At 45.8% G+C, this 14,234-nt stretch overlaps 7 protein-coding genes across 7 annotated transcripts; 4 read left to right on the top strand and 3 right to left on the bottom strand.

Annotated features, from left to right (window-relative positions):
• Positions 1-792: 792 nt before the first annotated feature.
• PADG_02507 (uncharacterized protein) lies at positions 793-2,528 on the bottom strand (the record flags this gene model as incomplete). Its single annotated transcript, XM_010759710.1, has 7 exons — positions 793-1,123; positions 1,223-1,397; positions 1,461-1,790; positions 1,852-2,001; positions 2,068-2,098; positions 2,152-2,270; positions 2,324-2,528. The coding sequence occupies 7 exons, from the start codon at positions 2,526-2,528 to the stop codon at positions 793-795; spliced, it is 1,341 nt and encodes a 446-aa protein (XP_010758012.1).
• Positions 2,529-3,177: 649 nt separating this feature from the next.
• PADG_11438 (uncharacterized protein) lies at positions 3,178-3,468 on the top strand (the record flags this gene model as incomplete). The annotated part of the gene is made up of 1 exon (XM_010760608.1): positions 3,178-3,468. One exon carries the CDS (start codon positions 3,178-3,180, stop codon positions 3,466-3,468), a length of 291 nt encoding a protein of 96 aa, XP_010758910.1.
• An 887-nt stretch (positions 3,469-4,355) lies between these two features.
• On the top strand, positions 4,356-6,043 carry PADG_02506 (uncharacterized protein; the record flags this gene model as incomplete). Its single annotated transcript, XM_010759709.1, has 8 exons — positions 4,356-4,442; positions 4,499-4,637; positions 4,689-4,876; positions 4,942-4,978; positions 5,052-5,119; positions 5,176-5,558; positions 5,624-5,691; positions 5,748-6,043. 8 exons carry the CDS (start codon positions 4,356-4,358, stop codon positions 6,041-6,043), a joined length of 1,266 nt encoding a protein of 421 aa, XP_010758011.1.
• An 893-nt stretch (positions 6,044-6,936) lies between these two features.
• Positions 6,937-7,308, bottom strand: PADG_11437 (uncharacterized protein; the record flags this gene model as incomplete). The annotated part of the gene is made up of 2 exons (XM_010760607.1): positions 6,937-7,028; positions 7,095-7,308. 2 exons carry the CDS (start codon positions 7,306-7,308, stop codon positions 6,937-6,939), a joined length of 306 nt encoding a protein of 101 aa, XP_010758909.1.
• Positions 7,309-8,400: 1,092 nt separating this feature from the next.
• Positions 8,401-8,628, bottom strand: PADG_11436 (uncharacterized protein; the record flags this gene model as incomplete). The annotated part of the gene is made up of 1 exon (XM_010760606.1): positions 8,401-8,628. The coding sequence occupies one exon, from the start codon at positions 8,626-8,628 to the stop codon at positions 8,401-8,403; it is 228 nt and encodes a 75-aa protein (XP_010758908.1).
• Positions 8,629-9,088: 460 nt separating this feature from the next.
• PADG_02504 (uncharacterized protein) lies at positions 9,089-11,250 on the top strand (the record flags this gene model as incomplete). The annotated part of the gene is made up of 2 exons (XM_010760187.1): positions 9,089-9,150; positions 9,216-11,250. The coding sequence occupies 2 exons, from the start codon at positions 9,089-9,091 to the stop codon at positions 11,248-11,250; spliced, it is 2,097 nt and encodes a 698-aa protein (XP_010758489.1).
• A 2,097-nt stretch (positions 11,251-13,347) lies between these two features.
• On the top strand, positions 13,348-13,680 carry PADG_11435 (uncharacterized protein; the record flags this gene model as incomplete). Its single annotated transcript, XM_010760605.1, has 1 exon — positions 13,348-13,680. The coding sequence occupies one exon, from the start codon at positions 13,348-13,350 to the stop codon at positions 13,678-13,680; it is 333 nt and encodes a 110-aa protein (XP_010758907.1).
• Between the last annotated feature and the right edge of the window lie 554 nt (positions 13,681-14,234).

Below are 14,234 nucleotides of genomic sequence, written 5' to 3'. Positions count from 1 at the left end.
CCCATATTTTTCTTTGTCTTTCTTTTCTTTTCTTTTCTTTTTTTTTACTTTACTTTACCTTTTGTACCCTTTGGGGGTGTCTCAATCCCTTCCGATGTTCTATTCATATGCATTTTTGAACCATAAAGTGATATGCGGTACCAGTAATACATTTTTTGTACATATTTAAAATAGCTTGAAAGGGTCCTAAGCGATATGGAATTCTTTCTAAATCCTAACTCTGGATTTTTTTTTCTTTTTTTTTTACTATGATTCTTTAAACTCGACGTCTCAACAGCGTTTTTCCTATACAAGGATGACCTTGGAAGACAACAGCCAGCGGAGTTTATGTCTGAATACATAAATTATTAGTTCTTTACAACTGTGGGAGTCGAGAGCTTAAAAATAGATTTCTAATCTTTGTGACTAAGGCAATTTTTTAAGTGAGCAATGGACACATGTTTCTAACGATATGAGAATCTTCGTCTGATTCAGGAAGAACGAGAAGATCCTAATCGAAACCTAGAAAGGCTGATTACAGAATTCCCCAGAATGCCTGTTATTTTATAAATATTGAAGCTTGAAGAGATAGAGGGCGATTTATATAACCTTTGCGGAAGTAGAAACCCTGGAAGTATATAAATCTAGTAACGCAAAAATGGCTAAAATATATATTTAGGCCAATGGAATGAGAGAAACAAATTCAAATATTCTTTATGCAAGCATAGCTATTTAGTCCTTCTGTGTTAAGCCTCAAGCACATATATAGAAAGGACATAAAATAAGACCTTAGGCCTGTACAGTTCATAGTTTCTACAATGGGGTCCCGCCCTTCTTAGCACCAGGAAACGAATCCAGCAACACGTCCCAAAGAGGCTTCCCATCCCTGGTAAGATCGGAAAACGAAGGACAGTTGAGGTCAAGAAGAGGAACATTAAGAGTTTCAGTGATTAGCTTCAAAGGCGCTTCGACTGCGGCAAAAGCACGAGGCAGAGTACTCGGAGCAAGCGCCTTAGCGAATTGGAGAATGAAGCAGATAAGATTGTTGGACTCCAACAGCTGGCCAGCATTGGCGATGCCGGTGGTCAGATTTCCAAGGTCGAGACCTGCAAAAGTGTCGACTTTGCCCATGTTGCCTCCGATGCTGCAATGGGATGGGATGGTTAGTTGACGGATCTTCTTTCATATATTTTATATTTCATATCAACACAGGTGTCTGAGACGCAGATTAGTCCATGCTTACCTTGCCAATTGGGGATATTTCAGAATAAAGCTGACAAGATCAGTATTAAAGCCGACCAAACCCCAATCGACTGGCCTGCGGTACCAGTTCTCTGGAATGCGTTCCCAGCCCTCTTTGTACTCGAGATGATCCTCATCACCATAAACACCATAGAAGTTCCGAATAACTTCCTTTGCTATAATTCGACTCTGGTTAGCATTCTTGACGGCTACGATATATATGAGGAATTTTGACTTACTCAAAACACCTTCCGGGTTCGCTCTAGAATAATTCCCAAGCAATCGGCCGGGAAAAATATATCCAGCGTTGCGACTGACCAAACCCGTAAAGGGACCGTAGTAAAAATAAGGGTTCTCCAATTTGCTCTCCTGGAACCGATTTGCTGCCCGTTTTGCCATGATATCCATATTATAATCTCCGGTTTGGTGTTCTCTGCTCATGTTATACCAGCCCAGGAACTTCTCCATATGAAGGGTGTGGGCATTTCCTGTCGCATATAGATCATCACGAGTGTTGGAGGAGTCTGACTCGATCAAATTATGAGATCCTATTAGACCTTGTGGGGTTCCTGAGATACATTATTAATGGTGCTGATCCTGATTTCGCAAAAGGATTTTTCCCACACATACCAACTAAACCAAGAAGATCGTGTAGGATGTTTTCAGACTGGGTAGTTGGTCCGCCAATGCTGAACCCGGGGGTCAGAGAGATTGGATTGCCAGCCCATACAGTTCCCAGGACACCAAGGATTGTAGCAATGTCAAGGCCCATTCCAAATACTACATGGCAAAATCATATTAGGTTGAACTCAGGGGTACGGCATTTCATATGTAGATAATCCTCACCGCGGTTGATCGCGAAGATAACTTGAGCTGCCTGCAAGTTCATGTTAGATTCTTAATTGTCTCAGGCAGAGAAATGTTCAATACAGATGTAACTCCGTTATGTGGGATATACCCATGGTTTGCCAACGCATTCAGACCCGCGCAAGGACCTCGCTGGTCACCAGCTTCGAAGTTTGGAGGTAAAAAGGCATGTTCTCCAGTAACTATGTTAAATGTCAGGTATATTCACAAGCGGCCATGCCTGTGTATATCTCACCATCAATTGGCTCCTTCATCGAATCAAAAGCAAATCGCTTTGCCAGCTTGGGTTTCAGCTCAGCCTGAAGCTTCGCGTAAGGGCAAGGCTCCTCTGCTCGTTCCGCATTGAATCTTGCAATATTTTCTGCAGTTGGCAAGGCATTGACGAGGATATCCACCCCTAGGAAAGGAAGGAAAAATGAGAGAATTGAAAAGGACTTCATCACCAGCGCAAATATAACGATCCTAAAGAAAAAAAAAAAAAAGAATGACTGGACGTTGATATCTGCCAATAAAAGCCTCCAAAGAGGATACTGAAGAGGAAAGGACAAGAACGAATGACCAAAAACATTAAAAAAAAATGGAACGATTGGTTAAGCACTTCGTAGTGTCGCAAAACTTATATCTCTCCGAAAAAGATCACGGAGGGAGAATATTGAGATCGAGGGGCAGTTGACATAAGGGAAATATGAAAAGTGAGCAAAATAAGACCGAATAATGTGACAATACGGATTCCCTGGGTGCCTCAGAAACGCCTTTGAAAGCTGAAAGACTTTAAGGGGCATGTGGAGAGGAGTATCGATATCCTATAGCTGGCTTGTCCAGTAGTGGGATTCCATACCGACAAAAATTCGATAGCCAAAGAAACATGGCTTAAAATGGGCCCATATTATCAAAATCAAGATCTGCAAACCTTTCGGCTCGGGGAGTAACTTGTAAGCAGTCACAGGTGAAAGGGGTATAGCCCGTTTCAAGCTCACAACCCGGTGCTGGTAACCTCTGGTCCATAATACGGAGTACTATGGGGTATCAACGCAGTTCCAAGGTTGTCTAACCTAGCGCGGGATGAACACAAGGGTTCTTTCAACGGTGATGCAAATAACATGGTCGCAAAAGAAGACATGCAAACGCCAGGGGCCGGTTCATGGCCTGGACCTTAAAAAGAAGGCTGGCAGCTGCGCTTCTCTTTATCTCCCTCGCCCTGTTTCTCTCCTATCTGCCCAGAAGAAGTGCGACCCCCTGGGAAGAGGGAGCAGTAAAGATGTTGAGGTTGAACTTAACTCACCTGCAGACATTCGGCTGAAGGATCACAAGGCAACGCTAACCCTAACAAAGTTAACCAACCCTCCAACGTTCCAAGGTTTCCACGCCGCCGCTCGTTAACATCATCAAGTCCTGGGGAAAATATCTCCGGCACAATGGTCGAAAAAGTATAACTAACTATGGGCAGGCACCTGAAAGTTGAACCCGTAGCCGAGATTTAACTGGCTAATTTCTGACGGGATACGGAGTACAATCAGCCTTGACTGAAGTGAAGCAAGGGCAAGGAGGAGACGACGATGCGGCTGGCATATTATTCTTCTCTGAATACTTGACTACTACTATGGGCCAACGGGCCGCTGTCGCAAGTGTACGTCGGGCGGGTAGTTTCATGCCTATGGGCCTATCTACCAGCTCCACCATGTCGGGATTATAATTGGGCTTCTAGGCTCGTTCCTGGAATCTTAGGGGGGGCTCAGCTGCTGATCGGCGATCAATGAATTCTCCTAATTCTTCTCCCTCAGCGCCCATGAACTGGGGCAACTTCAGTGGGGATTTCTGCTGGCGGCGAGCAGCATGCTTGGCGTGTGCTCTCTGAATCATTATCATATGATATTAAGACGCCTAGAATCGTCCCCTTGGTTTCCACGATCCCTTGTCTTCAAAAATATATATATATATATATATATATATATTGCTATTTCGAGGATGAGATGTTTTGGACGCCTGAAGGACGTCAATCAATATTTCCCGAATTGTCATATCCTTCTCTCCCTGATCCTTGCGTTGCATGGAAGATGATTTTGGGATCACAGACTTTCATTATCATTATCTAGAACAGGGTCTCGCATTTCTTTCATTTAATATTCAATACTGTCTTGGTAGAGACTCCCTCACCTCATCATATATTAGGCCCGCAGTTTGACTTCATCCTGTCGCTCTCTCGGCCCCTCTTCCTCATGTGTGGCAATTAGGCAGCCCGGCACCGTTGCGGTACTCCGATCACGGATATGAAGGCTTTCAACACCGCTCTCACGGCATATGCCGTCCTTATCTCGGCCTCCCAAGCACAGCGCTCTCAAGTCCCAGCATGCGCGGTAGGATGGGAACCAGAAGATGCATCATAGCAGAGCACATTGCTAATTGAAACCAGATCAATTGTACGAAACTAGCAATTGCTGAATTGTGCGCGCTCACTGACCTAAGGTGTATGGATACCTGCACAAATGCTGCGCTCCAAGCAAAAATCGGACCATGCGTGGAAACGACATGTAGTATCAGAGAATCGTTGAGTAGGTGGTATCTGCGTCGTGAATATAATGATAACTGCTGACTTAATGTAGCAACCAAGAGACTCTCTGACTTAAAGTGTGGGCGGCCGATTCGCGATCGAACTAAGTTGATTTCCGTTACTGGCGTTACAGGAGGTGGCCTTGCGCTTCTAGCGTTCGCTTTGCGGATGATGGCTAGACTACCATTTTTCAATGGCGGCCAATTCGGAATGGACGATGTGATGATAATTTTGGCAATGGTGGGTTCCCTCAGCTCCTATGACCTACGGTGTGTGTGTGTGTGTGATTACTGAAGGTAGGCTAGGTGTTCACGATACCTTTCTCTGCATTTTCCGTTCTAAGTGAGTATCACTCCATTTTTCCATAGGTCCGCATAAAACGAATAAAATAAAACTAATAGCCACGGTCAAACAGTCGCAAATGCGGGCCTGGGCAAAGACATCTGGCACGTTGCCTTCGACGACATTACAAACATTCTTTACGTATGTTTCTACGCTTCCTATCACTGTGCCTCTTTATGGCTGACAAGAGCTTTTAGATATACTACTTCGACGAATGGCTTTATTTTCTAGCCCTCATTTTCACAAAAGTATCTCTTCATTTTTTCTATTTAAGGATATTTTCCAAGAAGAGTTTCAGGATAGCGATATACGTCTTAATGGCCATCACATTGGCATACGGTCTCGTCTTTATCCTTGTATCCGTCTTTCAGTGCAGACCAATTGAATTAGCATGGTTGCGGTGGGATAAGACTGCGCCGGGCCATTGCAATGATATCAACATGCAGGGCTGGACGAGTGCCGGCTTTAATATTGTCCTTGACTTTGTCACTTTGGCTCTGCCTTTACGAGAGTTGTCCCAATTGGAGCTGTGGCGGAAGAAGAAGATCCATATTTGCCTCATGTTCAGTGTCGGATCCTTGTAAGTTCGGATTTGCCTCTGAATAGCTATAATATTGTAGATGAAGCTGACAGCGAACTTGATAGTGTCACGATCGTCAGCATTTTCCGCCTACAGACGCTTCTCAAATTTGCCAAATCACACAATTTTACCTGTGAGTGTACCCATTACGTTACTTGCCAGAGAAGTGAAACTAACGTGCGCTCTCAGGGGATTATGTTGAAATGGGATACTGGAGCACAATTGAGATCCACGTCGGTATCATTTGTGCGTGCATGCCAGCCATGCGATCATTCTTCCGCAGAGTTTTTCCCACTCTGTTCTCCTACACCGAACATCAAAAATCAGGAACATTTGGGACTTTTAGCACATCCCATGATGAGGCCATGATGCGCAACTCAGAGAGATTGTCCCAAAAACCGAAATGCCATGAATCGGATGCGATGCCTCTGGTTGATGTTGTTAATTTCCAACAGCACCAGCGCAACTACTTCCACGCCGTCTAGCCTCTTTTTACATTGATAATCCTAATCGAACATGATTCTGCTGTGTACCCCAGTCATTCTTTCGACCAACTTATTCCCTTAGCGTTTTAGACTTTAATTATCGTTTCATTTTCCCTGATTTTTTTTCTTTTTTTTTTTTTTTTTTTTTACATTATGGAGGGTTTTTGATACAAAATTTTCGCTCCTTAAAGCACCCCCCGATAACCTTTTGTCAGCTTGACAAATCTCCTTAAATTTTCTCCTTTGGCCTCCATGTTTTATTTCTTGGACTTGGGTAGTGGGATGCTTGGCCGCCTAGAAAACGGGGTTTTTTCTTCTTCTTTCGAGACTACTACGAATAATCTAGTATTTCAAAACAAACAAACAAACTACCACACAGCGTCCGTCTTATCACATTTCATAATAAGGAACTAGGTGAGACCGAAAATGGACGGGGACAAAAAGGAACTCGTTGGAGCTTCATGTCTTCTGCAGCGGAGGCTCGAAAAAGCCCACAGTGCATCCATCGAATGGAGGGAAGTTTCAAGTCATCACATTCGACAAGGATGTCAGGAGGATACCTTGAGCCGCCGCCTCTGACTTTACGCACCGTCCCTCCTGGAACTTAGGGCTTACGCCAATCAGTAGAGAAGCGAAATTCTTAGTGCTGTGCTCCGCCAAAACCCGGTTGTCCCAAAGGACAGATACACGGTAGAGACCAGAGGAGCATCGGATGAAGCTATTGAAGAGACATCCTAGGAATTTCTGAGGATGCTGAGTTTACCACTGGATGGTTTTTGGAAATTCGGATATTTATTATCGGTTCGAGAATCCGGGGGGGGCTAAAGAAGGACTTCGCTGAAACGTGCATGATATGCAGAGGTTCAGCCCCCTTTTTGTTGATGGTTCCCCGATTACTCCTTTGCCGAGATCCCTGCCTGAATCAACTGCGGTTCCGCAACCTCGACAAAACCTGCTTCCAAATTTTGAGCCGTTGATTTGAGACCTGGCAGTTAGTTGCAAGGGATGCTGATTTTCTTCTATTTTGCCCATATTTAGAAAGGATACTTACCACCTCTTGATAGATCTTCTAGGGCTATCTGCGGAATTTGACTCTTAGATTGCCATTGAATTTCCATGCTGGAAGCAGGAAAGAATGTTGAAATTTTGCTCTGGCAGGCTTCTTTTATACCGCAGGCAAACGTGGAGCCAGAGGGCTGTGGCAGAGCGGCAGGTGGTTGAGACGTGGGAAGGTATTTCCATTCTTGAGTCCTCGAATTCATCATCCCAACTAATATTAAGATCCTCACTCTTTGAGAAGCTAACTGCAGGACAGAGCAATGCGGCACGAAAGCCTGCTTCTCAAGTGTGGGCCAGGGTTGGGAAACTCTACGCACGCGAGAAGAGTCGAATTATTTCCATCATTGCTTTCCAGTTCTGTAGCTAGTGATGTTTGCATCGTCCTATCAAGACCGGAGTTCGGAGTGCTACGCTGCGAACAAATGAGCTAAACTGCGGATATCATTAATCGCAATAACTAATGTCTTCTTTCTTTTTCATTCTCTTATTGAGATTTGCCGCATTTTCATTGGGCAGAATTGAAGAGAGGGATTTTCGTGATTAACTCGGATCAGAAATCAATAGATAATCTAGAAATATTCTTGTCCCAAGAAACTGATGGACACAGGACGGACCATCCCCTTTCTCTGCTGGCTCCATATTCCCTTCTCGATGACGAAGTTGGCACTTGGGCTAAACCCGGGAGCATGGGAGAGGACACCACCAATAATAGACCAGGCTACGCTCACTATGATCGACAGTTCTCCACAGGCGGATTCGGTTCCCCAAGCGTTAGCTTCTCGGCGTCAAGGAATATGGGTCGAACCGAACTGCTATGTTTCCGGTCATATAAACTTCTCCCACTCGTTATTCAAGCTCGGGATAGTTGAGTGGTTGTGAACTTCAAAAATTGGAAGTCCACAATGATGGAGAAATGAATGTATGAAAAACATGGAATATTTCACACGATTTCTTTCTGCTAACTAACTACTACCAAGCTTTCCCCGCTGCACTAGGGTTAATGAGCATTGAGCAGTAAGCAGCCACATCGTGATCATGGTCCTGTTATTCCACAACCCCCTGCACCCCAGCAATCAGCGTAGAAACATGCGCCGGCATCTATCTGGGACTATTCAATTGAACTGAACGATAATAATCCATGAAATGATACATCCTTGCACAGAAAATAGTTCAGCATCAGTTTTTTTTCTAAAAGTTTGGCAGGCGGCAAGGGCTCAGGAACATTCAGGAACATTTTCCCAGGGGCTTTAAGCGAGCACACTTCCAACCAAGGAACCATGAACTCCTGTTGACCCCCCTCAGGCCCCAAGTAATGATGTTGACTGGTTGACTGAGTCGTGGACTCGTGGACCAGCTGGATTTGTATAGCGACTCCAGCCTGCAAGCCATAATGGGGGCAGAACCAATCGCCATACCAGAAAACGCTGGACAAGCATCTGCTGCCCCATATGAACAGGCGTCCCGCGCACATGCACGGGCTGCTGAAGCAGAATAACATAATAAGGCTCCTCGGGATCTTCCTTCATCCTGATATTCCAATTTCCAAGTTATGCTTGTAGCTTGGCACTAACACGCCCGCGTTTCCTCAGGGGTATGGAGTCGCGGAATTTTCAGGGGGTGGGTTCGAAAGGATAAACCGACCTGCACCAGGTTTAAAGCTCCCCCTCAGTCAATCTGGAGGCACAAAAAAAAACCTTGGAGGTTGGGTTGCTTCATCAGTCTCTCTTTCCTCACCTGCCGTCTGTCGTCTGTCGTCTGTCGTCTGTCGTCTGTCGTCTGTCGTCTGTCGTTTGTCGTTTGTCGTTTGTCGTTTGTCGTCTGTCGTCTGTTGTTTATTCTTCCCATTCCTTCATGTGTTCTATCACTCATTCTCGGGCACATTCTTTCGCATATTTCACCGGTTGTGAGTTTGGAATTCGTGGAGCTGAAGCTGCATGCAACTCTGAATAATATATCCCCTCGTTAAGCTTAGGGTGTCCGGGTAATATGTTTTTCCAACAACGTCTGGGCTTGCTTGCCCTCGTTGCCTCCGATGTCCTAGCTGCAACGTGAGTGGAGTGTTCCAAATTTCAATTAGATATCAATGAATACGTTGTACTGACGACTTGGACAGTGTTCCTCATGGAAAGCACCACAGCCCCATCAAAGGTGCATTTGCAAAACGTGAGTCGTCAAACACCACAGAGATATACGACTATGTGGTTGTGGGATCTGGCCCGGGAGGTGGTCCAGTGGCATCTCGGCTCGCTCGTGCAGGCCACAAAGTGCTGCTGATTGATGCGGGCGATGATCAGGGCGACTCCATTCTGTATCAGACGCCAGCTCTGCATTTACATTCGACTGAATATGCCCCAATGCGCTGGGATTACTGGGTTAATTATTTCCCTGACTTTGAACGCCAAAAAAAGAACTCCAAGTTTACTTATAGAAAGGCAAATGGTCAAGTTCACGTCGGGCAGAATGCACCTTCTGATGCTAAGCCTCTGGGAATTCTATATCCCCGTGCAGGCACGCTAGGAGGCTGTGCCTCCCACAATGCAATGATCACCATCTACCCTCATAAAAGCGACTGGCGGAGCATTGAGACCATCACTGGTGATGCATCTTGGTCTCCTGATAACATGCGGAAGTACTTTCAACGTCTTGAGCGGTCACGATACGTTCCCAATGGCTTTGCCGGTCACGGCTTCGAAGGTTGGCTCGAAACTACCGTGACGGACTTGTCTCTAGCAGCGCAAGATCTCAAACTCCTCTCGCTGGTTATTGCACTTGGCACTGCAATGGGAAATAGTGTCGGAAGCCTGATCACCACTGTGACTGGGCTGGCTGGGGTTTTGCTTGGTGATATCAACGCGGACACACCGCTCCGTGACTCCACTGAGGCCACGTATCAGGTTCCCCTTGCAATCAATGCTCCTGACTATAAACGAAATGGACCCCGTGAATTTATCCTCGATACAGCCAACGCAGTTAATGAAGATGGTTCTCGAAAATACCACCTGGATCTTGCACTCAATACCTTGGTGACCAATGTCCGGTTTGATACCTCTGGTGCTAAGCCAAGGGCTGTTGGTGTTGATTTCCTCAAAGGCAAAAGCCTCTACGCAGCTGACCCCCGCGCAACTGGTGCGGAGGAGGGAATCCCAGGTAGAGTCACCGCAACCAAGGAAGTGATTCTCTCTGCTGGGGCTTTCAACACCCCTCAACTCCTCAAACTCAGCGGTATTGGACCCAAAGACGAGCTTAGGAAATTCAACATTCCAGTCCTCGTGGACCTCCCCGGAGTTGGCCAAAACCTCCAGGACCGCTATGAGACTGGTCTTATTGCAGAGACCCCAAGCGACTTCTCCATCATTTCCAAATGCACTTTCTTAGCCACAGATCCAGATCCATGCCTCGAGCAGTACCAAAAGGGCGTTGGGTCTCACGAAAAGGGAATATACACATCCAGTGGCCTTGCTGTCGGTATCGTCAAACGAACTTCCGCATCCGCTGGTGACCCGGATGTCCTCATATCCGGTGCCCCGGTCTGGTTCTCCGGTTTTTACCCCGGTTCCTCCGTTAAGGCTATAACTGACGCTCGTCACTGGACGTGGATCACCCTCAAAGCACACACGCGCAACAACGCTGGAACAGTCAAGCTACGCTCCAGAAACCCCCGGGACACTCCCGTGATTAACTTCAACTCCTTCGACTCTGGCGTCACGGCGGCCGGTGCAGACGAGAAGGACCTGCAGGCCATGGTTGAGTCGGTGGAATTCTCGCGCAAGATCTTTGAGAACGTCATCCCTCTCGATGGAAGTTTTAAGGAGGTCTGGCCGGGCCCAGAGAGAGCTAACGACACTGAGAGCCTCAAGGAGTTCATCAAGAACGAGGTTTGGGGCCACCATGCGTCCTGCACCTGTCCCATCGGTGCCGACGATGACCCAATGGCAGTGTTGGATTCCAATTTCCGCGTCCGTGGCGTAAACGGCCTCCGTGTCGTCGATGCTTCTTCTTTCCCAAAGATACCTGGTTTCTATATTTCAGCTCCCATCTATATGATCAGCGAGAAGGCTGCGGAGGTTATTCTAGAGGGCAAAAAAGCGGATCTTAGACAACAAGGGCACAATTTGAGTCATGTTGAGGGACGATTCATTTCCTTTTAAAAACTAGTTTGTATACTTCCTTTCCTGTGAAAGATATCGAGATCGCCTCTCTCTGTTTCATTTGAGATACCTGTCTCACCCTCTTAGCAATGAGCGTATACCTGGACTGTATTTTGAAGTGCATATTAATTCATTACTAATCTAGCCACAGCTTTACTCTTCTTTCATGTATGTCGAAAGGCAATCTTTCTTTTCCATCAGAGAATCGAAATATGAATATAAACGCTGATGTTAACGCAGAGGGTCGCTGCAGCCAGCTGTCAACTTATTTACTAAGTTGTGCCGCTACAATGCAAGTAGTAGGTAGTCTATAGATATAGTTACCAATGCGTCAAGCAAAAAACCAGTATTCATTCAAATGATATAATTTATTAGCAGTCATTGAAACACCGGATAATGGGTGTTTTGCATTGGCTTGTTCGAGGATATCGGCAGAGCCAAATCTACGTTAGTTAGCTGAAGTGATGCCAAGACGAACGATGCTGAGTAGTTTAACTAGTTAACTAACCTGATCTGGTCCGACTTGTTACACATCTCCGGATCCGTCCCTCTCATCGATAACTTATGAAGGATCCCAGCCCCCTCCTCACACTTCGTATGGTCTATCATAGGACATTCGTTCTGTACTATAATTGAACTGCTATGGATTGGAGTTTGGCGTGCCTTGACGAGGTTCATATTATTTCATCATGCAAAATGGTTTCGGGTCCTGGATGCGTTTCCGCGAAAATATACCGCGATGTCTTGTGTTCGACTTTTCAAAGATCTATCGAGATAATATAACTTTGTTAATATTTTCGCTTCTCCCAGCTAACAACTGTGTGAAGGTTCTCTTTTTCTTTTCTTTTCCTGATGTCTGTTGCTTTATCTTCCCTGCATTTCAGGATATGGGGGTCGGGACATTTTTCGAACCCCTCGTCGTTGCGATTATTCTTGGGAACCCGAATCAACCGATAATCGGATATAACTGTCCATATACTCAAAATTTTGCACGCTACTGCCCAGAACTGGATTCCAATTTCTCTGGCCAAAATACTAGGCAGTGTTGAGGACGGAGTATCTGCCCGTCTCTTTACAAGTAATAACAGATATTTGCCCGGTCCACCCTCTGTTTCCCCGTCGCCATCCTTGCTCGTGGATCAAGAACCTCCCTGCAGAACTAGATAGATTGGGTGGTGGTGGTGGTGGTGGTGGTCGTGGAACAGAGAAGTTAGAATACTACATATAACCAGGTCTCGGAATCGATGGTGTAGTCGGCTACTTTGGAGATTTCCCTTTTTGTTAGAATATTGGGTATTGGATATTGGATATTGGTTACTGGTTTATTGGATTAGGAACCCGTTTGTATCTTCACAGTTCAACTCTAGGTGAAACCGGCTAGAAGCATTTTGGACTGACCGTTTCTAGATGTATCAGCTTTGCGCGATCTTTCACTGCAGTCACCCTTAAAGCTGGAGCAGCGAATGTTGCCCCGGAACATGCTTTACAGAATAATACAATTGGAGGAGAATCTCCATATCTTCTGGGAGGCAGAGATACTTCCTCTGGATAGTCAACCCTCATGCGTGGACTAACGGGCTATGTTCTTTTATCCAGATACTTAGAACGATCTCCTTTCTCATTTGGCTTTACTCCTGCACTGCTACTACAAGATATCATCAGCTCAAGGCCATCATCCTATGAAATAAATTGGCTCCCGGAGCGGTTCAGCTGCGGTGCTGCTATATATCAAGCTCGCAGGCGGACCCTAGCAGTGCAGCTTGCTTGTATTGGTGGTATTCACAGTGTGGCCGTGCATGCCTCCTCGCCTGCTGAGTGACCTAAGGGGCCAGTTGATGAACTTTCAGGGAGTCCATGGACTGTTGACATTGTTTATGGGACTTTTGGCGCAAGCAGTGTCTGGACCCAGATTTTGCAATCACCATGGTCAGTGTTTTCAAATATCTATCGCTGCTGTGATGTGCACTTTATTTAGAACTCTCATTTTCCTGATCTTTCAGCCACATGCCGTCTCTGCATCTTGGATACTCGTTCATGATCGTTGTTCCGTATTGACCATCCCGCTTCTCCCCAGTCAACATCTATCTTCTTACTCCCATGCCTCCCAACCTTTCACGCTCCGTCACTTTATTCAGAGTTCATCACCATCATGGCCCCGGATTGTCTGTCCTATTCTCGGGGCAATTTACTCCTTCACTATCCTCGTTGTCGTTATCGCTCCTGCTAATCATTTCGTTCCTGATGCTTTTGCAGGAGCCATTGTTTGCGGATTGGGATGGGCGGGGGAATCCCATTCCTCTAAACCCCTTTCCGCTGGAAGATTACCTTTTCCACCCGTTGAAGACCCATAAGCCGGAACAGGGACCCCTATATCCATATGTCCACTCCCTATGCCGGGATGCCATGCGTTGGTGTATTTTCGGTGACTAATGCTTTCTTTTATGTTTCCGATTGACATCATTGTCCTCGACTTGGCTTACGAACGGTTCGACTCTCTCGCGGATTTTGGTCACTGGTGTTTGTTTATTCTTTGTCTGTTCAGCCAGTCCTGTAGGTTGTCTAGCAGGTGCTCCTTTGCTCTAATAGATATTTTACAGAACGCCATGCCATTTCTGTTAGTATTGGTTCCTATAACTGAGAAGGTATTCGTTTTCAGGAAAACCGTACTCAGATTCTATGATTATCATTTCCCTCACTCTCCCTTCTTTTTTCAAGGTTATATTTCTCTTCAGCCTTGAGCCTTGGTTCCCTACGCTGCATATACCAATCCATCAAATGGACAGAGCTCTCAGGCTTGGAATATACACGAACGTGAGCTTGAATATTCACGTTTTGACCATCATATGGTAATTTCCCACTGATGGCATGGGAGATCTTTCGGCTGCTGCCTAGTACTAAAAGGTACAGATATACCAGATGGTATGGCCAGCACCACAATTCGTTCTCAGATGGAACTACCCCCACATGACAGGCAGGGGTTTTAG

The sequence above is a fragment of the Paracoccidioides brasiliensis genome, assembly GCF_000150735.1.
Source record: "Paracoccidioides brasiliensis Pb18 unplaced genomic scaffold supercont2.3, whole genome shotgun sequence".
Classification (NCBI taxonomy): domain Eukaryota; kingdom Fungi; phylum Ascomycota; class Eurotiomycetes; order Onygenales; family Ajellomycetaceae; genus Paracoccidioides; species Paracoccidioides brasiliensis.
The sequence above is the reverse complement of the archived record's forward strand: the minus strand, read 5'-3'. Positions and strand labels throughout refer to the sequence as shown.